Source organism: Heterocephalus glaber, unplaced genomic scaffold (assembly GCF_053883595.1).
Source record: "Heterocephalus glaber isolate CG9 unplaced genomic scaffold, H.glaber_assembly_v1.0 deba00000621, whole genome shotgun sequence".
Taxonomy (NCBI): domain Eukaryota; kingdom Metazoa; phylum Chordata; class Mammalia; order Rodentia; family Bathyergidae; genus Heterocephalus; species Heterocephalus glaber.
The window spans coordinates 6,268,738-6,293,775 of record NW_028258153.1 but is presented as its reverse complement, the minus strand read 5'-3'; the positions used below and the strand labels follow the sequence as shown (position 1 = coordinate 6,293,775).

The 25,038-nt window shown below is 42.5% G+C and overlaps 1 protein-coding gene across 3 annotated transcripts in view; it reads left to right on the top strand.

Annotated features, from left to right (window-relative positions):
• The window catches only part of Ttll4 (tubulin tyrosine ligase like 4), a 41,596-nt gene that overhangs the window by 5,534 nt on the left and 11,024 nt on the right, over positions 1–25,038 (top strand). For all 3 annotated transcript variants that reach the window (XM_087206047.1, XM_021244198.2, XM_087206046.1), the window contains exons 2-8: positions 10,561–10,652; positions 14,615–16,199; positions 17,203–17,306; positions 17,733–17,793; positions 23,522–23,646; positions 24,098–24,208; positions 24,563–24,639. In XM_087206047.1, coding sequence (XP_087062173.1) covers positions 14,713–16,199; positions 17,203–17,306; positions 17,733–17,793; positions 23,522–23,646; positions 24,098–24,208; positions 24,563–24,639 — 1,965 coding nt within the window. In that variant the 5' untranslated portion in view covers positions 10,561–10,652; positions 14,615–14,712. The remainder of the gene's footprint in view (positions 1–10,560; positions 10,653–14,614; positions 16,200–17,202; positions 17,307–17,732; positions 17,794–23,521; positions 23,647–24,097; positions 24,209–24,562; positions 24,640–25,038) is intronic.

The following is a 25,038-nucleotide window of genomic DNA, read 5'->3' as shown; positions in this document are numbered from 1 at the left end:
GCGATTCAATCAGTGGTTGGTGAATAATTGCTTTCTGTAGAAGTAGAGACCTATCTAAGTTGATTTGGTTATGGACCCTAGAGACTTGTTGGTTTGAGACAATAGCAATAGCTTCTCTGGCTGTAGGAGAAGAGGTTTATTTTGTATCATTGTTTCAGTCCTTAGTCACCTAGATCCAAGGCAGAAGCACTGTACCAGAAGGGCATGCAGAAGAAAGCTGCCCAGCTCATGGTCTCTGGGAAGCAGAGAGCAGGGGAAGAGCCTGAGAGAAGGGGCCGGGGACCACCTATCACCCCCAAGGTCATAGCCCTGTGACTTCTATCCTGCAACTAGGCCCCACATCCTGATAGAACGTTTGGCTATGAATCATTAATGGGTTAGTCCATTGATGAGGTTAATGCCCTTAAAATCCCATCACTTTTCTGGGAGTTCCTTAATCCAGTCAAGTTGACCATCCAGATTGACTTGTGCACAGCATAGGCAAAATTACCCCACAGAGATTGAACAGAACTGGGTAGGCAGATTGTAAATGCCATGGGTGTTCAGAGTTTTGAGACTGGGGCTTTAGAGGGGGGAGAATGTGCAGTCAGGGACTTTAGTCAGGTTGCTTCCCAGAGACCATGAGCTGGGGAGCTTTCTTCTGCATGCCCTTCTGCTATAGTGCTTCTGCCTTGGATCTAGGTGACCAAGGACTGAAACAATGATCCAAAATAAACCTCTTCTCCTACAGCCAGAGAACCAAAAGCATCCTGTACTTGATGATAAGGGGGTTAGGGACTGGGCTGAGCCAGCCATGCAAATAGAAAGGCATGTTGGAGCCGTTTTATCTTTAAAAGCTCTGCATTTTGTTGCCCTCCACTCTTACCCTTTTAGCAGTTTTAAAGATTTTTTAACAGTTTTGTGAATGTATAATTGACATTGAATTTATCCATTACCCCCAAGTTAGTTGTTTTTCAACTTTGTCCTAGTAAGTCCTAGTGTCGCATGAAGTTATTGGGGGACGAGACTTAGGCAGCATTGCTGAAAGAGGACAAACTGGAGCAGGGCTCTTCCCACCCACCTTCTACCAGAATAGCTGTGCATTTGTCTGTTGTAGAGACATAGGAATTTCCTGTAAAAACCACCATGGTGTTTATGAGGCATAGCCACGTGGAAAGTGAACAGTGGTATAAGATTCCCTTGGCAGAGATCAAATGGAAGGAATACATAACATGAACCCAGAGAGGGTAGGGCTTGAACTGGGTCTGAAAAAGGTAGATAAAATATGGTAAGGCTTCGGAAGGAAGAGGCTTCAGAGAGGAAAGCCCTGCAGATAGCACTTGTTGGGTTTATTCCAGGAGTTTAGTGTAAGTCCAGCGTAGTTCACATAGCAGAATTCAAGATGGGGAGAAATGAAAGTATGCCTTAGCTGGGCATGATGGCACACAGCTGTAGTCCCAGCACTTGGGAGGCTGAGGCAGGAGGATCACCATGAGTTCAAGGCCAGCTTGGGCTACATAACAAGACCCTGTCTCAAAAAACAACAACAAGGACCAGGGATTTAGCTCAGTGTTTCCCGCACCTGCCTCACAAGCGCAATGGAGGATGGGGGCCAGGGATGTAGCTCAGCAGCACAGCTCCTTGCCTGGCAAGCACAAGGTCCTGAGTTCGATCCCAGTACCCCACTACCACCAAAAAAGAAAGGAAGGATGGGATGGAACAGTCTCCCAAAGTTTCCTCCAGATGCTTCCTGATTAGCTGAATTAACAGGTGCTGAAATTAAGGAACATGCGATTTGGCGTATCTAAGATGACCCCATTGAAAAAAAAAAAGATTAAAACATTTCCTAGCCCAGACAAAAAAAAACAAACAACCAACCAAAGAAGTAAGCCTTAAAAAAAAATGTGTGTGTGTGTGTGTGTGTGTGTGTGTGTATGTATGTATCTCGCTCTCTATCTGCCTTGTCTTTCTGTTTGCCTGACTATTGGGTATTTCAACCCAAGTTAAGAAATGTGGATTTTATTAATTGAGGCACATAGCAGTCATCTGGAATGCTTGTTAAAAATGTAGATTCTGGCCAGGGATTTAGCTCAGTGGTTCTGCTGCCTGTCTCCCAAGCCCAAGGTCCACAGTTCAATCCCCGGTACCAAAAAGAACAAAAATAAAAAAAAAACAAAAACAAGGTAAAATAAAAATGTAGATTCCTGCCTCTGTCATGGAACTGGGTCCAAAGAGATCCCCCAAAGAGCAAATAGGGATCTTGCTTGAGCCTGGCAGGTTCTTAACATTGTTGCAGCAAAGCATTTCAGGAAGGTATTGGTGAGAGGCATAGGCTGATTTATTAGGCAAAGTTGGAAAATAAGAGAAAATAGAGGAGGGACTTCAACTCGGGAGCTAAGGGGGCACAGCTCTGATAGGGAGGATTGGAGTGGCCTGTTAACGAAAGAGATCAGCTTTTATGGATTTGTTGGGAGTAGGCTAGGGTCTGGTTGATCATTATCTCAGTTTTAGCTTTACAGGATGACTCAGGAAAAGTTCGATGATTGCTTTTGCTTGGGTCAGTCTCAGTTTGGAGGAGGTTCTGGTGGAATCCAAGGTGCCCAAAGGACTAGGACAATGACTGGAGCCTTCCGGGCACTCACTGGTAATTGAATGTCTCCATAAATCTCTTTTCATGGTGTCCTCAGTTTTGAAGGAGGATGAGATAGGTTAAATAAATTCAGGGCCAATCAGCCTTATATATTAGAAAGACACTCCCTAAATGTTAACATGCCTATATGTGGAGCTGAGAAGGGATCTGATCCAGAGTATTAAGGTAATAAAGGAGACAGATAAAAAATGAGAGTCAAGCTTTGTTCTGCTTTTAGTTACCTATTGGGCATCTGTAGGCTCAAGTGAAGTCCCTGGATGTTTTTGTTGTTTTGTTTTGTAGCAAAAAAACAACTTTTAAACCAGGTATGGTGATACATGCCTATAATCCCAGCACTTACCAATAATCCTAGCATTCAGGAGGTTAAGGCAGGCAGATCCTGAGTTGAGAACAGCTTGTACTACATGTGCGATCCTGTTTCAAAAACAAGACCCTACTCCACCAGGCTGCCTCAGAAGAAAACACAAATCATGCTTTTAATAAGTAACAGTTTGTCTTTAGGCCCCAGGAGTTTGTCCTGTGTCCCTGTGGTGGTCTCTGTCTGTCTCAGACCCACTCTAGACCAAATGAATCTTCCCTGAAGGTAGGACTCAGGACCTGCACCCCAGTTTATTTTGATGTAGGTGGTTGGTGGGCCACGATAATATGTAGTGAGGACTGATGGGCACTTTTTGAAAAGGGATTGATCTGATTGAGTGATATTTAAGCAAAGTTAATTTGCAGGTTACCTGCAGGATGGAATTAGGAAGGGCAGACTAGACGCTGATGGAATAAATTGAGATCTGAGGTAGTGGTGGAAATAATAAAAGGAGGAAGAATGCTATGAAGAAAGACTCTTAAGTTTCATGACTGGTTTGGCTTTGGGGAAATAAAGAAAAGGAAGAAGAAGTGACTTAAGTTTTCGTCTTAGATGTCTAGAAGAAAGAAGTTTCCACTGAAGGAAATTGGAAGGTCAGGAATGGAGAGCTGATTTGATAAACTGAATTGAAAAGGTTGCACATGGATTTGTAAAGTGGAGCAGGCCATTGATGATGCAGATATGAACTTGAGAGTAGTCAAGTCTACAAGTGACTGTTCTACAGATAATAGTTGAAATTGTGAGAGCAGATTTGTTTGATTTGAAAGGATGAGAGAGGAAGTATGAAGGATTTTGGAGAGGGCCTCAGGAGGAAAAAAGGCACTAACTATAGAAAGGTATAACTGGCAGAGTAAAGAAGTGGAAACTAGGAGATGGAGGTAAGACAGGAGCACCTGTTTGATATGAAGAGAGCCACCAGTGGCCTTGCTGGTATGCTTCTGTGATATACCACAATAAGTAGATATTTGGCTCCTGCTCCTCACGGCTGGCTCACAGCTCCTAATACCCTTCAGTCTCCTAAAATGGAAAGTATCTTTGTTTACTAATGGAATGACTGATGGCCGATGGATAGCTTGTGGATAGGAAGCTGGTTGCCAGGGTACCAACCATGTGATTAGAGGAGTGGAACCCTAATGGATTTTGACTAGGTGATTTATTTACATAGCTCAGAAGTTAAAATTATAGAAAAGATATGCACAGGTAAGTCTTATCTGTGTGATAATCTCACCCAGTGGTGGTGGTGGTGGTGATGATGATGATGATGATGATGATGATGATGATGATGATTTATTATTTTTGTACCAGAGGATCGAACTCTGGACCTTGTGCTTTCGAGGCAGGCGGCGGAACCACTGAAGTAAATCCCTGGCCAGTGATAATCTTAAAAAAAAAAAAATTAGGTATTTAGCTGGGTATGGTTATGCATACTTACAATCCCAGCTCTCTAGGAGGAGGAGGCAGGAAGGTCACAAGTTCAAGTCCAGCCTGGGCAACTTAGTGACACCCCATCTCAAAATAAAAAATAAAAGAATGGCTGGGGGTGTAGCTCAGTGCAGAGGCTCTAGTTTCATTTCTCAGTACTGGGGAAAAAATGTACATCCTCACATTGTTTTCTTTATTCAAGTATAAAGAGGTATTAATATGTAATAGTATTAGGTAGTGGAGGAATGACAGGGAATAAAACAAGGTAATATAGTTAGGAATGATTGCAGGTGGGGCAATATTAGATCAGATTGACAGGGAGACCTCTTAGGCTAAATACTGAGTAAGGGAACTGACCCAGCCATTCTGTTATGTGGCCATGGGAACATCCCTGGGGAGGGGAGAGTGGCTTCGGCTGAGGTTATGGAAATGGTCAGGAGGTCGTGGTGAAATCATTAACCCCAGGCACATCAGGAGTTCTTGTTACGCAGTCTCTGAGCCTCACACCCTTCTCTTCCGCCTGGATTTATTTTTTTTAATTAAAGTCTGTATGCCCCTGCAGTTTATTTCTTGTCCCTGACTCTAAAGATTAATTGGCACGGGAGGAATAGGATTGATTCATTCTTGTCTCATTAGTCCTCCTCCCACATCCCCTAGTGGGATTTTAATAAAATCTGACGTTGCCATCTAATTTCAGGAAGATAACTACTTGCATAATAGTGGTTATAGAAACCCTCCGAGCTTCCCACAGTGCCTGCTTGTTTCCTTCTCTCTCCTGCAGTTCTTCTCTCAGCCTTGAAGTTTCCTGTTTAGCTTGGTGCTGACGGCACCTGCTTTTTCTGTTTTAGAGTAAGACAAGGATTTGGGTTTTGTTGGGCAGTGTAGTTTTCACATAGAATCAGGTTTAAACAGCATTTCTCCCTTATGTGTTGGAGGCTTGTTTTTTGAGACAGAGTCTTGATTTGTAGCCCTGGCTGCCTTTAAACTCAGAGCAGCGATCCTCCTGCCTCAGCTTTCTGAGTGCTGGGATTGCCAGTGTGTGCCACCACACCCGGCTCTGTTGTGTTGATGGGCCCCAAAGAAGTGCTCCTAATCACCTTCATCAGCCAGGTTCTGGCTTTTGGGTTCTCCTTTAATAAGGTTAAATTTCATGACAAGGAGTGTAAGGTGAGTGTCTAACATCCATATTTATTTTTAGGAGTATTTCTATTATTTCTTTTAATTACATGAATTTTATTATAATAAATTTTATTTTTTATTATTTAAATTTTATTTTAAAATCTTATAATGTGTACTTAACAGGAACATATTAATAAAATAAAGTATTAAATTATTAATATTTATTTAGCCAACTTCTTTGGGTTATATGAACCAGTTCCTTATCAGTAGCCAAATCACCTGTTGAATCACTTTCATCCTCCACCCAAAGTTGTAAAAGCAGTTTTTCATGGTAACATTGTACTGAATTGGGCTAATTCTACAAGAAAAATCAAAACAAACCATTTAATAAATTATAAATGCACAAAAATTAAACACAAAGCATAAGACGGGGCAAGACTCATCTGTTGATAGATAATTTGACATATGTGCATACACCTTGCTGTTTCAATCAAGTTGGGGAGCACAAAGATCCTCCCCAATCTGGATGTATTTCACCCAGCCTTAATCAACGAAATCTCCTTGAGCCACAGTTTGCAAATTATCACAGGTAGTTTGGGATGGTTTGTGTTGGATGACTAATTCATATTAAGGTGGCTACACTTAAAATACTTCTGCTAAGGGTTAGGTCCCTTAAAAAAGGCATGTGACCTTTGTATTTGTACCTTAGGGATGACAAGTAGGTCCCCTAGTGAAGCCCACTTTGGGTAGGTAATTCAGCAAGATTTAAGTCCACTGGTTTGGGTTATTCGCTGGTAAAAATCTGTTTTAAAGAAACGTTGAAGCTCATTGTGTGTTACCTGCCTTCTAGTCTGAAGAGAACAAAGCTTCTCTTTAGTAATTACTTTATTATTAAAAATTTTCAGGCTTGGCCCAGGGATTTAGCTCAGTGATTCCACTGCCTGCCTCGCAAACACAAGGTCCTGAGTTCGATCCCTGGTGCCAAAAAAAAAATTTTCAGGCTTTCAAAAAAGTTACAAAAAATGGTACAGTGCTGAGGGTGGTGGTGCATGCCTCATCTCAGCTACTTTAGAGGCTGAAGCAGGAAGATTGCAAGTTCAAGGTCAGCCTGGGCAATTTAGCAGGATCCTGTGTCAAAATTAACATTTTAAACAAGGGCTGGAATGCTGTTCAGTGGGTAAGCACTTGCTTAGTATACTTGAGGCCCTAGAGGCCCTGGGTTCAATCGCTGGTATAGGGGTGGAGAGAGTACAAAGAATTTTTGTTTACCCTTTCCTCAGATTCATCAAATGTTAATGTTTTACTACACTTGTTTTTTTGTGTTTTGATCATGTTCCCCCCATCCCCAAGGGATCAAACTCAGGACTTTGCAAGACCAGGTGCAGTGGCACTGAGCTAAATCCCCGGCCCCACACTTGTTTTATTACTCATTCATATTCTCATAGACACATGTGTGAACTCTTTTATGAAGTTTTTGAAAGTTGCAGACAGATTGCCCCTTTACTTTGGAATATTTCTTTAAAATTGCCTAAATGTTTGTAAAACCAGGAAAATCTCATACCTTGCCACAGTATAATGATCAGAATCAGGAAATTAACATTGCTAAGATACTGTACTGGCTTTTGGGTCCCAAAGAGATTCTTGCCAGGTCCTTGGTGTCCTGAATAAAGAGTTGGACAAGACACATGGAAAAGGTATGGGGGGGCCCCCAGGGATTTAGCTCAGTGGTTCTGCTGCCTGCCTCGCAACCAAAAGGTCCAGAGTTCGATCCCCGGTACCAAAAAAAAAAAAGAAAAGGTACCAGGTTTATTTGCATTTATTGAAGGTGGAAACGTACTCTGCAGAGTGAGAGTGGGCCGGAGAACAGACTCACAGTGGCCACGATGATAATGGAGGGGAGTCTTTAGTATCTGGAGTTGGCTTCTCCCTCTTGTAAATAAGGCATTAGGGATGGTTGTCCTATCAGAAACTCGGCCTGGCCTCAAATTTAGGAGGCTTGCTTGGTTTTGTGCCAGATGTAAATGAAGACTCAAACAAAGCCCTTTCGGATTGGTTCTGTGTGTAGTGTTCAGAAACTGCAGGGTCATCTTGGATTCTGTGTTCTGCAAATGTGCCCCAGGTCTCATGACTGACAGATTATTCTCACTTGCTTGATTGGCTTTGCCCCAGTTGTAAACTCCTACCTCACTATCATATACTGTATTGCTATTACCTAATCTACCAACCTTATTCAAAGACTGCCAGTTTTCTAACAGTGTCGTTTATTTAGCCTGAGATCATACATTGTATTCCTAGTCATGTCCTTTAAGTCTCCTTTAACCTGGAATGGTTCCTTAGCCTTTCTTTGTCTTTAATGGGTTTGACACTTTTGAAGAATACAGACCAGTTTTTCTCTAGAATGACCATCAATTTGATCATGTTTGATACTTATCCATTCAAGATGATGTGTTTTTGCCTGAAAATTGCAGAATTGATGTGCCCTTCAGTGAATCATATCATGAGGCACATGTTAGTAATGATAACTTTAATCACTTGATTAAAATAGTATCTGCCTGATTAGTCTACCGTTACAGTTACATTTTTCCCCATTGTAGTTAATCAGTATTTTATAGGGAGGATTATTTAATTTAATAGTCTTTTGCCCACTGGTTTCAGGATCCACAGATGAGTCTTGCCTGAAAGTATTATTATGGTGGTGGTTGCCAGTGGCGATATTCTAGATTTATTAGTTAGAAGAGTTGTTTCTTCTTTCATTTATTCTTTTCTCTTCTTTTTTAAATACTCAGGATTGAACCCAGAGCCTCATGTAAGCCAGGCCAACATACTACTACTACTCCATCCCTTTATAATTTTGAGACAAGGTCTTGCTGAGTTATCCAGGCTGACCTAGAATTTGCAGTTCTCTTGCGTTAGCCTCTTGAGTCCTTGCTTCCTTCATTCTTTTATTTGTTGATATCAGTTTGTATTCATGGATTCTTGTATTTAATCTGATATTTTTGCTGTTCACTTTATCCCAGATTTGGTCAGAAGGAGCCTCTTTTTTTTTTTTCCCCAGTACTAGGAATTGAACTCAGAGCCTAAAAAAAGGAAAAAAAGTACTCCTAATTTAATTCTTTTTGATACTATTTTGAATAGAATTATTTGGCTTATTTATTTATTTTTTGCAGTGCAGGGGATTGAACCCAGGGCCTTGCCACCTAGGCAAGTGCTCTACTACTGAGCTACACTCCTAGCCCCATTTCTTTTTATTTTTACTTGTTTATATAGAAATAAAATTGGGGTGTTTTTGCATAATGATTTTATATATTACAACCTTACTAAACTTGCTTATTAGTTCTAAGGATTTTTGTGGATTTCTTAGGATTTTTATATATGAGTTCTTGTGTACTACACATAGCTTTTTCTTCTCTATATATCTCTGATTTCTTTTCTTGCTTTATTGCACTGGTCAGACTCACCAGTACAGGAAGGAGTAAGTAGAAATGGGGAGAGTAGATGTTCTGCCTTGTTCCCAATCTTAGAGGAAAAGCATCTAGTGTTTTACTATTAAGTGTGGTAGTAGCTGTTCCTGTGGCTTTTAATGCCTTTATCAAATTTTGAGCACTGCCTTACTTTTTGGCAGCACAGGATGTTCTTGACTGGTCTGCCTTTCCACCCCCTCCCTGGAATCAACCATTTTTCAGGGAGCTCTGGCTCCTTGTATTATTGACAGATGGTATTTAGAAATGAGGGTCTGGGCAGTAGTTGAGTAACTGTTTTATATTTTAACTCCTTTCATTCAGTGTTTTCAGGTAACCCCAACCATCTACATATAAAAACCATAAGAAGACCCAGAAGCAAGGGAATAGAAAGGTTTTACCTAACACATACCTTCTTTTTCTGGTATATCCCAAAGCACTTCAGTTGCCCTTTAGTGCCAAGTCATATTTGCAGCTGAAGAATCTAGTAATAAATTTCATAAAAGCTCCCAAATAACAAGACAGTTACGTCTTTTGTAAAAGAAAATTGATTGTCCTAGCTGAAATATTGTGGTGGAGTAATTATTGCCTGCTGCTTGTATTTTTCCCCTTTTGTGGCAGCTTGTGAAAGGGCTGAAGGGAGAAGATGGGATCATTGAGTGCCAGTAAGGATGAGAGCAGTAATTACCATGCCGAGAATGTTTATTTGGGGCCAGATACTGTGCTTTTTTATGCTTTATGTGGATTTTTTTTTTTTTTTTGGAGACAGGGTCTCGCTGTGCAGTTCAGGCTGGTTTTGAACTTACTATGTAGCCCAGGCTGGCCTCAAACTCACGGTGATTCTCCTGCCTCAGCTTCCCACTTGGCATGATACCCAGCCTATGTGGATATTTAACTTGGTCTCTCACAACTACTCAGTGGGGCTTATGGTTCTTCCTCTCTCTTGCCTTTCCTGGAACATTCCAGCAGTGTGGGTTCAGCATTGAATGAGAGTCACTACTGACCCATGCTTTGCTTGGCAGGAGTCACCAGGAGGTGGTAGCTGCTGATGCAGCATGGCTGGGAGGAGGAGGAGTGCCCTAAAGGTACTTGGGAAACCTCACATAAGTAATATGTGTTTTTTGTTCTAAAGATCAAACAATACAGACACTTGAAGTAAACTATCAGCCCCCTCACCTTCCCCTGGCCAACCCTTCATCCCACCCCTCTCCCCAAGATGACACCATTAACAGTGGAGTGTGTGTTCTCCCAGACCTTTGTTTTTGCACAGATTATTCAGATGTCCTGAGAGCTGTTTAGAGGGACTTTTCTCCTCAAGAATTCTCTCCTCAGCTACTCTGCTCTCAATTAACCTTTACTTGTTTCAGCTCGGCCCTTTCCCATTTGGAACTAGATTGAAGAATAAAGTCACAGAAACAGATTTGTTTTCTTCTAAACTTGAATTCTGCAGGCTATAGTTCAGTATTTGTACCTTGTTCGACACTTAAGCCCTCTTGTTCCCCAGGGATCATGTATGGGAACAAAAACATGTTAGGTCATTAGTTATGTAAAATATTCAAAATGTTATTTTCCAGGTGAGGGGAGTTTCTTGGCTCCTAAAGTAAGTTCCTTGCAAGCTGCTGATTGGCGTGTCAGCTGATGGTGGACCCTTTGAACATCAGAGGGAGTAAGTATGAAGGCCTTTGCCTGTCTTTTTTTTCTTTTGAGACAGGTTCTCGATGCTATGTAGTTCAGGCTGGCCTTGAACTTGCAGTGACAACTTGCAGTGATTCTCTTGCCTCAGCCTCTCGCATGCTAGGATTAGCCTTTTCATATCTTTAGTATATATAAGTGACTTAAAATGTATGTAAACTGGATGAAAATAATAGAACTTGTAATTTACTTGCCATTTGCTCTTTGTGAGTTTAGGTTTTTTTGTTTTTAAAGAACTGGGGGATTGAACCCAGGTAGTGCTGAGCTATGTCCCCAGCCCTACTTATTTATTTATTTTTTGTGTGCCGGGGATCGAACTCCGGACCTTGCTCTTGCGAGGCAGGCGCTGGAACCACTGAGCTAAATCCTCGGGCCTATTTTTTTATTTTGAAACAGAGTCTCATTAAGTTGTTCAGATTGGCCTTGAACTTGTGATCCTCCTTCCTGAGCCTTCCACGTAGCTGGGAGTACAGGTGTGTGCCACCTTGTCTGACCAAGTTAGGTGTTTTGAAGCTTTCATCAGTAACCTAGGAATGACCTTCTATATGTAACATCTTTTCTCTCTGTTCTCTTTCCTTTGATGTCTCATCTTAAAATAGTGCCCAGGAGATGAGCAGTCTGTCTCTTGGATCCTAAAGGCACACAAGCTCACAGGGTATATCATCGCAGTGCACTTAGAAATTGAAGGGAGTCTTGGAGAGAGGCCTTCTAGACATTGTTGCCCAGACTATACCACAGGGGATGGGCTTGATGACCTTGTGCCTTGGTAAACACTTCCCTGTGAGTGTGTGCTGTCTGTGGGGTTTGGATGCCAGGCATTATTTGCCTATCTGGAGGGTTTTTTTGTTTTTTTTTTTGTACCGGGGATTGAACTCAGGTCCTTGTGCTTGCACAGCAGGCGGCGAAACCACTGAGCTAAATCCCTGGCCCTTGCCTATCTGGAATTTGACTTTATGGCAGAACTATGAGTTAGGACTACAAGAGTATTGTGTTCTTGATGTGGTAGCATTTGAAACTATTTTCTTGCTTTCTCAGCTTCTTAGATTTTAGACCTTCTAAAGTCTCTCTCTCTCTCTCTCTCTCTCTCTCTCTCTCTCTCTCTCTCTTTGTGCAGGATTGAACCCAAGGCCTTCACAGTGACCTACATCTCCAGGTTCCCCCTCCTCCTATCTTGAGATAGGGTCTTAGTAAGTAAGCTGCTATGTAGTCTAGGCTGGGCTTGAACTTGAAATCCTGCCTCAGCCTCCCAGAGTGCTGGGATTATAGGCATGTGCCACTGTGCCTGGCTTAAAGCTCTTTGAGTTTGCTACTCACACTCCTGCAGGCACTGTGGCAGCAAGCACTCAGGGGGCCTAGAACACAGGCTACTTGAATGTTGTAGCTGGGTCTCAGCTTGCCATCACATGGAATTTTGGTTTCATTAGGAATCTCTATAAGAGCAAAGAAGAAGTGTTGAAAAACCTGGTCATTTCCTTCTCTCAGCCAGATACTACTATTAAACCAAACACCCTGAAACCAGGTTGGGGTACTTGTTTGTAATCCTTTTGGGTAGTTTTACTATACTTCATGTTTTTGAAGCTACTCTCTGCAAAGTGAGTATCACACATGACAAATTTCTCTTTGCTTGGTACTTCCTCACACAGTCATCTTAGCCAAGGAATCTCTGACTAGTTGTGGAGCTCTTCCACAAAAAGGGACTTATAGAAACATCTTCTCACCTGCTTGGCCCTTGAATGCGGACATCTTTCTTTAGGAAGACAGGTGGCCCTTGTCCAGGTTACCATCCCACACATCATGGGGACTATGGCAGGAGACAAGGAGTGGAAATAACCATTGCAGAGACATGAGCTCTGAAATCCCATCAGTCAGAGATATTCACTCTACTCTGGCACTTGCCCAGCTGGCTGCTTCATACTATCTGGGAGTAGGCCACCTGCAGCTTCTGAGGTGTGTGGAGACTGTCCTTAGTTAGCTTCCCTTTCTTCATTTGGGCTGTAAGGCAAACCAGCTGGTGTTGGGCTACTTGTGTTTAATGCTTCTGGCATGAGGATTCATGTGGTGGGATACAGAGAGGTAGAATTGGCAGTGTGGTACTGTAGTGTGTGCAGAAGGAGGGGTTGTCTTTACCCAGCCTGATGTGTTGTGTGGTGGGTGCTGATAGCTACAGGGAGAGTGGGATTGTCCAGTGTTGATTTGAAGGCTGTGGTATGCTCTTACATAACCCACCCCTGAAGGCCTGGCCCACCTCTGTAAAGGCATAAAGGTTTGAGATCGTGTGATGCACATGGAGAGCCACTGGGTGGGTGGGTGGGTGGGGGTCAGGGGATGCCAGCCTGAATTTTCATTTCCTTAGCCCTTTTCTCCCATCACTTTGGGATGTCCATTGTGTTGTGTCAGTCGGGCAAGATGTGGGTTCCTGAAAAAGGATTGAGCTGGGACTGTGAATCTGTTGAGTGTATGCAGCTCTCTCTCTCTCTCTCTCTCTCTCTCACACACACACACACACACACACCTTGCACACTCATAGTCTTGTTAAGTGATTGGCAACATTTGACTCTTCCTGTTTTGCGTGCTTCTCTAGTGTACCTGCACAGGGTAATTGTCCCCTGCACAGTATTTCCATAATTTGGACTTGTGTCACCTCATTTTGGGGTTACTGGCCTCAAAATCTAGTTTTAGCATTTATACTGTTTTTAGCCTGGTATCATTTTGAATATTGGGAGTGATGTGAATTTTTATACTCTCCTGAGAAAGAATCCAAGTAGGTCAGCCTTTACAGGAAAAGAGGGCAATGTCATATGGCTTCTGCAAGCTGTTTGTTGTTGTTATTCTTTCCTAACTACTATGAAACGACTTGATGAGGATATTAGGGTTCCACTCAGAATTATCCCAGATAAATGACTTTTTACAGATGTTTTATTTTTCATCTCTTGCCCTTACTGCCGTCTGAAAGCAGACCCACATTTCCCCGCAGTTGTGAGAACTGGAGAGTATATTGTGAATTTGATTTAGGAAAAGAGTGAGCATGCTAAAGAAATTGTTTGAGACCCAGAACTACAAGGCTTGTTCAGAGATTCTGCATTAGAGGAAATGTTGAATGAGAAGACATGTGTGACAAGCTCTTCATCCCTGAGAGCAGCCCAAACTGAAGTATAGGTTATGAAGTAAAGAAAGCTCCTCTCCTCTCTATTTCTTCTGCTCCCTGAACTCTCCTGTCACATTATGGCTGTTGGGAATAGTCACTGGAGGTAAAAATAATGTTAATGTTTAGTTCCATTTTCTTTCTTGTCCCTACTAAAATATGGGTTGGAATTTAAATCTGAAGGATTGGCAAGATTCTTGAAGAAATGAAATTGCTATCTCACCTCCAGAATAAACTCTAGGGTTAATGGGAATTCTCTACTCTTGTCTGAACCTGTCATCCTTAACTATGAAAAGCAGACTAAACCAGAGGCAACTGAGAGTTGGATTAGTGAGCAGTAGGGGTCAAATGCATTCTCAGATAATCTTTGAGCTTCCAGAATTGGTTGGTGAGGAGGAAGATGTGGTGTTATTTGCCACTTCCAGACTTGCCTTAGTTCTAGCCACACTGGTTTTAGGTGAGGGAAGGTGGTCCCTCTGGTAAAATCACGGTGGTGAGACAGAGAGAGGGAGGCACACTTTCTAAGTGAGAGTGGACACACAACCTTCCTCACAGTGATAGAGTCTTAAAAGTCTTAGTCCTTGAGGAAGCTGTCTTAGATTGAATTAGGATAGAAGGGAGACCCTGGAAACTCCCTAGAAATCTAGTGGCATTCTCCTGGGTCCCCAAATGATGACCCAAGAGCAGTTGCCCAAGAAATGCTGACGTGGGACCTCTTTTGCTTACTTGAGGACCATTGTGTCCATAGTGTCAATCCTCCCAGCAACATTCCCAGTTATTTCTCTTCCCTGCAGGCTGACAGACTCTAAGGATGCAGCTGGTGCTACTGAAGGTGTGTGGTACCTTTCCTGAGCCAGGCCATGAGGCCATGTGGCCATAATGTGGGCCCCTCATGGCCTCAACGGGAGCAGAGCAGCACAGTATTGGCCTCTGCCACAGAGACAGCAACAAGCAGAGTTGTCCCTCAGGCACAGTGCCTGCCCCATCACCTGAGAAGCCCTTGGAGGCTGAAGGCTGGGCTCAGGCCCATCAGCAGGTGAAGCCAGCCTGGAAGCTGGAAGAGAATCACGTGGGCACATTGTCAGCAGGGCTGCGCCCAGGCGTCTTCAGGGTCCCACTTCAGCCAGCCTATTTCTTTTGCCCCAGTACTTTATGTAGCTCTGGCACCACAGCTGTCATTGCAGGTCATAGCAACTCCTGTTACCTGCACTGTCCCCCAGACTTGTCCAGCAGTACCTTGCTCTACCGCTGCTCCAACAATAGGCACAAGCCATACCAGCAGCTGGAGTCTTTCTGCTTGCATTCCAGCCCGTCAGAAAAAAGACCTTTTTCTCTTCCTCAGAAGAGTCTCCCTGTCAGTCTCACTGCCAATAAAGCCACCTCTTCCACAGTCTTCCCCATGGCCCAGCCCATGGCATCCTCATCTACAGAACCATACCTCTCACTGGCAGCAGCTGGGGAAAACCCTTCAAGGACAAGCCTGGCCCCTGCCATCTCAGGGAAGATCACATCTCCACTGTCTTCCTCCTACAAGCCCATGTTGAACAACAACTCCTTCATTCATCCAAATAGCACTAAAGTGCCTTTCTTCCAGGCCACAGAGAGCCTAAAACCAGTATCCTCATCCAAGATTCAGCCTGTCTCCTGGCATCATTCAGGGGATACTGGAGGCTGTGCACTCCAGTGTGTTGATCATAAGGTACCCAAAAGCATTGGCACTGTTCTAAATGATGCCAGTGTCCATATTACCCCACCTACCCCTGGTTACTTCAACACATCCACCACCAGTGTTGCCTCTTCCCAGTACAGCTGGAATAACTTAGCCACAAGGGCAGAGCCATACCCCTATGGCCTGAATGATAACTCCAGCTCCCAGGCGCCAGCTAAAGAGGTTCAGTTCCCTGAAGCTGTGAGGAGCTTGGCCGAAAAGGGCTTTGAGAAGAAGCCACAGCAGCAAGGCTACCAGCTTGAACAGTCTTGTTTTGTGAACCCTAACGTCCAGTGGAGCCTCCTCAACAGGAGCCGGCAGTGGAAACCTCCTGTGGTAGGCCAGCAGTTTCCTCAGGAGGAAGCTGGATCAGACAGGAAGATCTTCCCTGGAGCCTCAGACACTGTGGGGTTGGACAGTACAGTCTTCTGTACCAAAAGGATCAGCATTCACCTCCTTGCCTCACATGCCAATGGGCTGAACCCCAGCCCTGCCTGTGGGTCTGTAATTGACTCCCTACCAGTTGGAGAAGACAAAGCTCCCATTCCCCCTTCTCCCCTTCAGCCCCTTGGCGTAGCTGAAGTGGCCACCCGCTTCTCTTCCATCCATCTAGGCCAGCCTGGGAAGGAGAAGCCTAAGGAAGCCAGGGAGCTGGACTCACCTGCTATTGGGTAAGTTGGAGAGCATTTCTGGTTCATTTAAAGAAGTACAGTGGATACACCATAATCCAGGGACACTGGCCCTTTTCTTCCAAAGGTTGGTTTTATTTTTTTAGATGTCTTAGAATTTTTGGTTTTCACTTAGGGGAAGGGGTTTGGAAGCTATAGCTTGCAGGCCAATTCTTACTGATTGCCTGCTTGTATAAATAAAATTTTATTGGAGTGCAACATTGCCTATTTATTTACTAGTATTTGTGATTGCTTTCTTGTTAAAATGATAGGGTTGACTAGTTGTGACACTGAAAATGTTTACTATCTGGTCCTTTACAGAAAGAGCTTTTTAACCCATTTTAAGTTTTAACCAGGAGAGAAATGAGCATTCCAGACATCATTTGGGAGTCAAATTGGGGTTCTGTGACTTTCCTACTTTCTCTAAACCAAATCAGGTTCCTCAAGTATTCCTAATATGACAGCCATTCAGAGTTGGGGCATAGACATGGTTGGTTCCTTCTCTTGTGCTTATTACTATTCTAGAAGTTTGGTTCACCAAGGCCTTCTTTTGAGTTTTCAGCAGGTGGCCAAGGGACATTTGAAGTCAGTTACCAGATATTCACTGCTGAGTTCTTGTGTGCAGAATTTTGTATTTGTATACTATGAAACATTTTAAAAAATGGAAAATTGCTGGGCACGGTGGCACATGCTTGTAATCCCAGCACTTGGAGGCTGAGGTAGGAGGAGCACTGCAAGTTTGAGGCCAACCTGGACTGCACAGTGAGACTCTACCTCAAAAAATCCAAAAAGGAAAATGTAGTGCTTCCATATAGGGCATGTAAGCAACTACGGTTAGATGTGAATTTTCATGTTGAGAGGAGTGAGTTATGAGGTCTAGGCAAGAGAAATCAACCAGCTTAGTGACAGAAATGAGACACATACTGGGAGATGATGTAGGAATGAGACTCTAAATGTGACTTCTCTCATGGAATGGGCTGGGCTGGGTCATGATTCTTTCTTTTAGTTTAGCTACTGACCTCCAGCCAAACCAGGTAGAGGCTGAAGATACAGAAGAACTAGTAGATGGTGTGGAAGACTGCTCCAGCCATGATGAAAATGAAGAGGAGGGTGAGTAGGGAACCCTTAAACCTCCAGCTGGTGTCACAACCTGTTATAGAAGGAGGCCAGAGCCAGGGATTTAGCTCAGTGGTTCCGCCGCCTGCCTCGAAAGCACAAGTTCAATCCCTGGTACCAAAAAAAAAAAATAGAAGGAGGCCAATAACGTATGCCAGGTTTGGCTCATAGTATCACCCACATGAATTGATTGCTCTGGGGGGCCTCCAGGGGGAACTGGGGACTTGGATTTTTGGTCCTCCTGTCCCACTGATCTTGCTTTCTCTTTGTTGCTGTTGAGCTCAAGGAAGGGAGTGCTGGGCGGTACTTGCAGCTCCCCAAAAAGAGCCGAGTCCAGAGTGTTCAGGAAAGCTGTGTTTGCTTGGTGAATGTGTGTGGTTGCCTCTTCCAGACTGGACTTCTCTGTGCTTCCTCCTCCAGGGGACTCCGAGTGCTCCTCAAGTGCTGTCTCCCCTGGTGACTCAGTGGCCAAGATCTCTTGGTGAGTGTCGATTGTGTGAATTATTGGTAGATGCTCATATTGTCACTTAAAGATTATGAAGAGATTAACCATACTGGCCCTGAGAACCCTAACTCATTTTCACCAAACTTTATGAATGTGACTTATGTGTTTGAACAGAGGACCAGACACACACCGGTCAATCGGGCTTATGTCAGTTGGTCAGTTGTACTTTTTTAGGATGCAGGTTCATCTTGAGATGCCAAAAAATTGTTCAACTAGAAAAATAATTTCAAAAGTGTTTTAAAAAATAAATAACCAGGGCCGGGGATTTAGCTCAGTGGTTTCGCCACCTGCTGTGCAAGCACAAGGACCCGAGTTTGATCCCCGGTACCAAAAAATAAAAAATAAAAAAATGAATAACCAGGGGCCGGGGATTTAGCTCAGTGGTTCCACCACCTGCCTTGCAAGCGCAAGGTCCCAAGTTTGATCCCCGGTACCAAAAAAAACCCAAAAAACAAAAAAACTTCCAAAACTATGATCCAAAAAAATGAATAACCAATTAATAAAGAAATACAATATTTGAGACAATTTCTTAGTCATCTAGGTCACCAACATGAAGGTAATTGTCACCTATACCCTAAAATGCATCCTATTTTTACAAATATTTCCAAGATAGATAGGACCTTTCAGCCACTTACCAGTCCAGTTATTTAAATACAGGGTGACCAGAAATTGTGTACTTTTTTCATTAATTTTTATAAGATAATACAACAAGAAATATAAAAATGACAATTTTATCAAATTCTATAATTTTTCTGTGTACGGTATATATCTTAAAACATTCAATACACAGTGCCACGTTACAGTCTGGACAGCAGTATCTAGTCTCTTTACAAATTCTTTTTACATTATAGTCTTTCTTTGAACAACACACTTTACATTGTCGTGTTGGCCTTTCCTTTTTTCCTGTGGGTGATATAATTTCAATAAAATGTCTACCCACTAAAAGTCATGGTGAAGACATCAATGATGGATGTCCTGGTTGGCTGTCCCGTATTTTTCAATTATTGGTCTCTTAGACCTAATGTAAATTGTAAGTGACTTTTTGAACCCCCTTGTTTTGAATAAATAACAGAGATCCATGTTGTTTGGTCCAGAAGAAACATAAATATTTTATAATAATATTTTTTTCCTTGCTTTTTGATTACAGGATAGCTTGTTAGATGTTGGTCAACTCTGCCAACACCACCCATATAGTTATTATAATCATTGACCACTGTTGGAATTTCTTTAGTTGTTTTTTTTTTTTTTTTTGGTGTTTTGAGATAGGGTCTTGCTGTGTCGCCCAGGCTGGCCTCAAACTAGTAGCAATCCTCCAGCCTCACCCTCCTGAATGCTGGGATTACAGGCTTGAGCTACCAGGCCTGGCTCGTTTCTTCTTTCAAGTTCTATCATTTCTGCATCATGAATAGTTGGCAATAAGGAAATATCTCTTTTGTCTTTCTATTTCATGACACAGACTTTTCCTCTCTGATGTGCTAACATTTCTCCCCTTTTTCAGTTTTTTCTTTTGCAGATCTTTTGGCACTTCCTTTCTATTCAGTCTCAGTGTCCCAAATGTGTTCATTTTGTATTGTAAAAAAATACAACTGAGTTCTGGAGAAATATAAAAATTATACTTAATGTACTTAACAATAAGGGTTTTAAAAGATGATAGCACAAAATTACAGGTTATTTTTCACAAATAAAATAAACATGATTAGTAAAAGAAGAGAACCAAAACTTATTATTAGATTTAACTAGAAACAAATATCAAAGGTGAATACATTCTAAATAAAAAAGTGTGCAAAAAATAGTTGATAAAAAATAAATAAACAGATATATGAGTATATCTTGTGCAAACAAGAATCAACTGTTTGGGCCGGGGATTTAGCTCAGTGGTTCCACCGCCTGCCTCACAAGTGCAAGGTCCTGAGTTTGATCCCTGGTACCAAAAAAAAAAAAAAAGAATCAACTGTTTGAAATGACATATGCCCCAGCTGTGCTTGGGATTGTCAGTACATAAACCCACTGCCTCAGTGACACTCGGGGTAAACTGTTAAGTGGTTGAAATGCTCTTTGACTCCTTTCTGAAGTTAGTTTTATGTTGGGAAATAAAACTGATGTTAACCTACCTAGGCATTGAGGCACAAGCTTGTAATCCCAGCACTCGGGAGGCTGAGGCAGGAAGTCGATCACTGAGTGTTCAAGGCCAGCCTGGGCTAGACTAGACCTTGTCTCAAGAAAAAAAAAGATTGAAACTAACCTTAGCATCTTAGTAATAAGAAATTGAGTTTAAGCTGGGTGTGATGGCACGTGCCTTTAATCTTGGGTCCTGGGAAGTCTGAGACAGGAAGAATAGAAAGTTTAAGGCCAGCCTGGGCAACTTAACATGAGCCTCTGTCTCAAAAAAAGAAAACAAGTTTTAAACATCTCAGCACTCGGGAGGCTGAGGCAGGGTCACTGCAACTTTGAGGCCAGCCTGGACTCCATAGTGAATTCAAAGACAGCCTGAACTACACAGCGAGACCCTGTCTCAACTCGCCCCGCAAAAAATTTTGTGAAAGTTGTGAATTTTGCTCATTTATTAACTCCTATAAATTATATGCACCTTTCTATCAATGTGGACCTTAAAACATGGTTTTCAAGAAAATGGAGATTGATGAATTCCAAACCACTTTGTATTTTAATGATGACTAAAATCAGAAATACTTTTTTGGATTGCTGAAATCTTTTTCCCCTGTATTTCTTATTTTTTCCTATTATTATTTTTCTTTTTGGTGGGAGGTTAGGATAGGGTCTTGCTATGTATTTCAGGCTGGTCTTAAACTCAAACTCACTATGTAGCCCAGGTTGACCTTGAACTCATGGCGATCCTCCTGCCTCAGCGTCCGAAGTGCTGGGATTACAGGTGTTTGCCAGCATGCCTGGCTATTTTTCCCTATTATTATATATTTCATTGAAATAGGTTTTTTTTTTAAGTGACAAATGTAAACTGTGTGGGTGTGTTTACTGGTGATTGAACCTAGGGTCTTCACACTGAGGTATATACCCAGTCTCATTTTAAGACAGGGTCTTGTTAAATCAGTAAGTTGCCCAGGGGCTGAGCTCAAACTGCTAATCCTTCTGATTTAGCCTCCCAGAATGCTGGGATTACAGGCATGTGGCACCACACCTGGAAAAAGATTTATATGGTTTTTTAAAAATAGAAAATTGTGCAACTACAGGAAAAAAAAAAGATCATTTAAAACACTACCTCTTTCCCTCTACCCAGCAAAAAAAATTGTTTTTGAGATGGTGTCTTGCTACATTACCTGGGCTGGCCCTAACCTCGTGGGTTCAGGTGATCCTCTGCCTCTCAGCAATAGTTTTATTGCATTTCCTTCGGCTGTGTTCTTTTTCTGGAAGTATGTAATGTTAGAGATAGAAGTCATTTAGTCCAGTGAAAAAACTGAGGGCCAGAGAACTAAAGATAGTGTTCCAAGGTTACAGCTTATAGCCCTGCTAGACTACAAGCCACGTTTCATGAGGACAAGTCCAGTACTCTTGAGAGTTTAACTAACAGGGTTTTCTGCCTTTTCTTTAAACTTTTGATTTGAGGATAGTTGTAGTCTCAGGTGCAGTTGTAGTAAGCAATTGATTCCTGCCATCACCAAAAAGGAGGGAGGGAGAGAAAGAGGGAAAGAAAACACAGAGCCATCCCCTGTATTTTCTACCTAGTTTCCCTCAAAATTAATGCATTACAAAACTATAGTACAGTATGGTATAACAGTGTTATATGTTATTATCTATATTTCAACAAATATGCATCTCAAGATACAGAACATTTTCTTCCCTATAAGAATCCCACCTCATGCATTTATAGGCACACCTACTTCTGTCCCTTCCTTAACCTTCTGGTAACTGTTAGTTATCCATTTCTATAATTTTGCCATTTCAGGAATGATATACAATGAAATAATAGTATGTAACTTTTTGGGATTTTTTTTTTAATTCAGCATATTCTCTAGAGATTGATCCAAGTTACTGTGTTTATTAATAGTTTTTTCTTTTTCATTGCTAAGTAGTATTCTATGGTGTGGATATACCATAATTTGTTTACCCATTCACCCATTGAATGATATTTGGGTTGTTTCCAGCTTTTGGCTACTATAAATAAAGCTACTGAAAGCAATCCTTACCTGCTTGTATGTGAACATAAGTCTTCATCCCTCCGTGATAAATGCCAGAGAGTACAGTTGCTGGTCATATGATAATTGCGTGTTTAGTTTTTAAGAACTATCAGATCTGGTTCTGAGAGTGACTGTATCATTTTATATTCTTATCTTGTCATTATTATTGTTATTTTTTTTAGTACCAGAGATTGAACTCAGGACCTTGCACTTGCCAGGTCAGCACCGTGCCACTAAGCTAAATCCCCAGCCCTCTTGTCTTTATTCTTGTATCTTAACTCATTCTCCTTGATTTTCAACAATCTTAAATTCTTTTTTTTTTTTTTTTTTTTGGTACTAGGGATCGAACTCAGGTCTTTGCACTTGTGCAGCAGGCAGCGAAACCACTGAGCTAAATCCCTGGCCAACAATCTTAAATTCTGATAAATTAATAGCCTTTGAAGAAAAAATTTGGGGAAATGAAGAATAGAATTGAATTGCAGTAATTGGAATTGGGAATTAATATTTAATTTGACCCAATAAAATCCATTAAAAATCTCAAAGATTTGAAACACTAAAGTGTTTTATATATATACTTATATACATTTATATACTTATATACAGTGCCTATTTTTGTTAAACTGAAAATAACAACAGATAAAGTGACTTTTCTCTTTTTTTGGTGCTGGGATTCAATACAGAGCCTTCCAGACTAGGGGAGCACTTAACACCCTGAACTACATGAATAGCCCTCATAATGAGCTTTTTTTTTTTTTTTTTTTGGTACCCGGGATCCAACTTGGGACCTTGCACTTTCAAGGCAGGCGGAGGAGCCACTGAGCAAAATCCCTGGCCCCAAATGAGCTTTTATGAAGTAAAAATTAATCTCATGATAATGTTTGTGGCTCATACTCTCCATTTCTCAGTGCTGTCTAAAGATTTGGGCCAGTTGGCTTGTGCCTGCAGGTGGTGGAAGTGTTCACTGTTTTGACGCCCCTTAAAGTCTTGGCTGAGTATTGCCGGAACAACAGTAGGGGCCCCACAGCCCACTGGCCCTGAGTCCTGGCACATCTGTTGAAAGTCCTGTCCAAAATGGAGAAGACATGAGCCACCCACACGTCTTCACACCGGCCTAATATGCAATGAGTTAGAAGTACCATTGTTTCTTTCAGTTGCTTTTTCCTTTTTTCATCTTAAAAATATCTGTATCTCAGATCTTTCCCCTCCTATTTAATTACCTATTTCATCTTTTTTCTCTCCTTTATTTTTTGTCTTAGTGTAGCAGTGTCCATCCAAACTCAAGTTTCTCTTTCAGAACTTCTGTTTTGGGGACTTCTGCAGTCTGTGACTTGTCTCTGGAAATTTTGGAGAGGTATTATTGAAGTATCACGGGACCTTGTCTCTAGGTGACATTCAATGGTGTGGCTGTATGTAGGCTAGCTGTAGTGTCTTAGGGATTCATATTTGTAAAAACAGCTATTGAGCACTTACCTTTTTGGAATCATTCTATATCCTAAGACAGCACGCCTGGGCTGTTGTTTTCCCTTTCTCTGCCACATGTTTGTTTTTCATCTTAGGAGCTGCGAGGAGATCGTGACCAAGTCCCTTTCCAATTCTGAGAAAGTTGTCCGGCCAGCCCTCATCTATAGTCTCTTCCCCAATGTTCCCCCTACCATCTATTTTGGTACTCGAGATGAGAGAGGTAAATGTGGCCAAGTGACAAAGCCCAGGAGGGGCCCCAGGAAAAGGATGCTGTGAAGTTGGGAGGAGGTGGTGATGGGATGAGAAGGCTTCCAGAATGGCTGTTCTGATGGTTATCTCACTGTGTCTAGTTCTCACCTCGTTGTAGATGTAATATGGGGACTTTTCCTTGGCTGTCCTTTAGCTGTCCCTTTTCAGCTTCATAATCTCAGCCTTAGCTAATGCTCTCTAACCTTGTTTCTTTCCCCTTTCAACCTCCTCTTTCTTTGCTCTCATCCCTGCACTGCCCTCTTCTTCCCCAGAGTGTGCTCCTCTGAAACCCTGATCTGGAACAGTTTTTAGTGACTTACCTACTCAGGGAAGGATGGGCACCATTGTTGTCTTTCCATTCCCTCATTATGACTCTCCTGCCCTCTATCCTGTCGACTCCCTGTCCCCTGCCTTTCCTGAAGTGGAGAAACTTCCCTGGGAGCAGAGGAAGCTTCTTCGGTGGAAGATGAGCACAGTGACTCCCAACGTCGTCAAGCAGACCATTGGACGGTCCCACTTCAAAATCAGCAAGAGTGAGTCACTGGCCTGTGAGCCTGTTATCTGCCCTACCAACTGGGCTGTGGGTAAGAGGCAAGCCCTAGTACCCTCCTGTATGGGCACTTCTGGGGACCCTGTCTTGGTTTCTAACCTCATGGGGGAGCAAAGCTCTGATAGCCCTCTGGGCTGACCCTATTGCTTAAAATTGAGAGACAGAAGGCCATTGTTCTGTCCCTGGCCTTGGGCCTCATGTAGGACAGCTCCATGGCAACTCTTTGAAACTAAGTCAGAGACCTGTGCCCAGAATCAGTGGTATTTCTTGGGGCTTATGGGACTCAGTCCCAGGAACTGAGCTGCTAGCAGGCTGACTCCCTGATTACCTTCTGTAGGAAATGATGACTGGCTGGGCTGCTGGGGTCACCACATGAAGTCTTCCAGTTTCCGATCCATTCAAGAGCATCAGAAGGTAGGGGTCCTTTCTGAGGAGCCCATTCTCCTGGACTTTGAACTAGGCCAGTGGGGCAGGTGTGGGAAGAAGAAGGTGATTTCTTCTCACAAAGAAGTGAGCTCAGTTTATAGAGGAGAAAGTTGAGGAGGGAACTCGGGTCAGATGCTAGCACACCACACGCATCTCCAGTTCTGCTGCAGTGTCTTGGGCAGTTGCTGCCTCTCAGGCACTCTTTTTCCTCTGAGAGGTATTGGCTATTTTCTGTTTATTGTTTTCCCTCTAGCCATTGCACATTACTGCTGTTCCTTCAAGCTAACTGTGTATTGAGCATGTCTAGTTTCATGTTGGAACAAATGAATCTCTTGCCCCCAAACTTACTCAAAGCCAGATGCTTTCCTGTCCTTGTCCCCTAGGCTG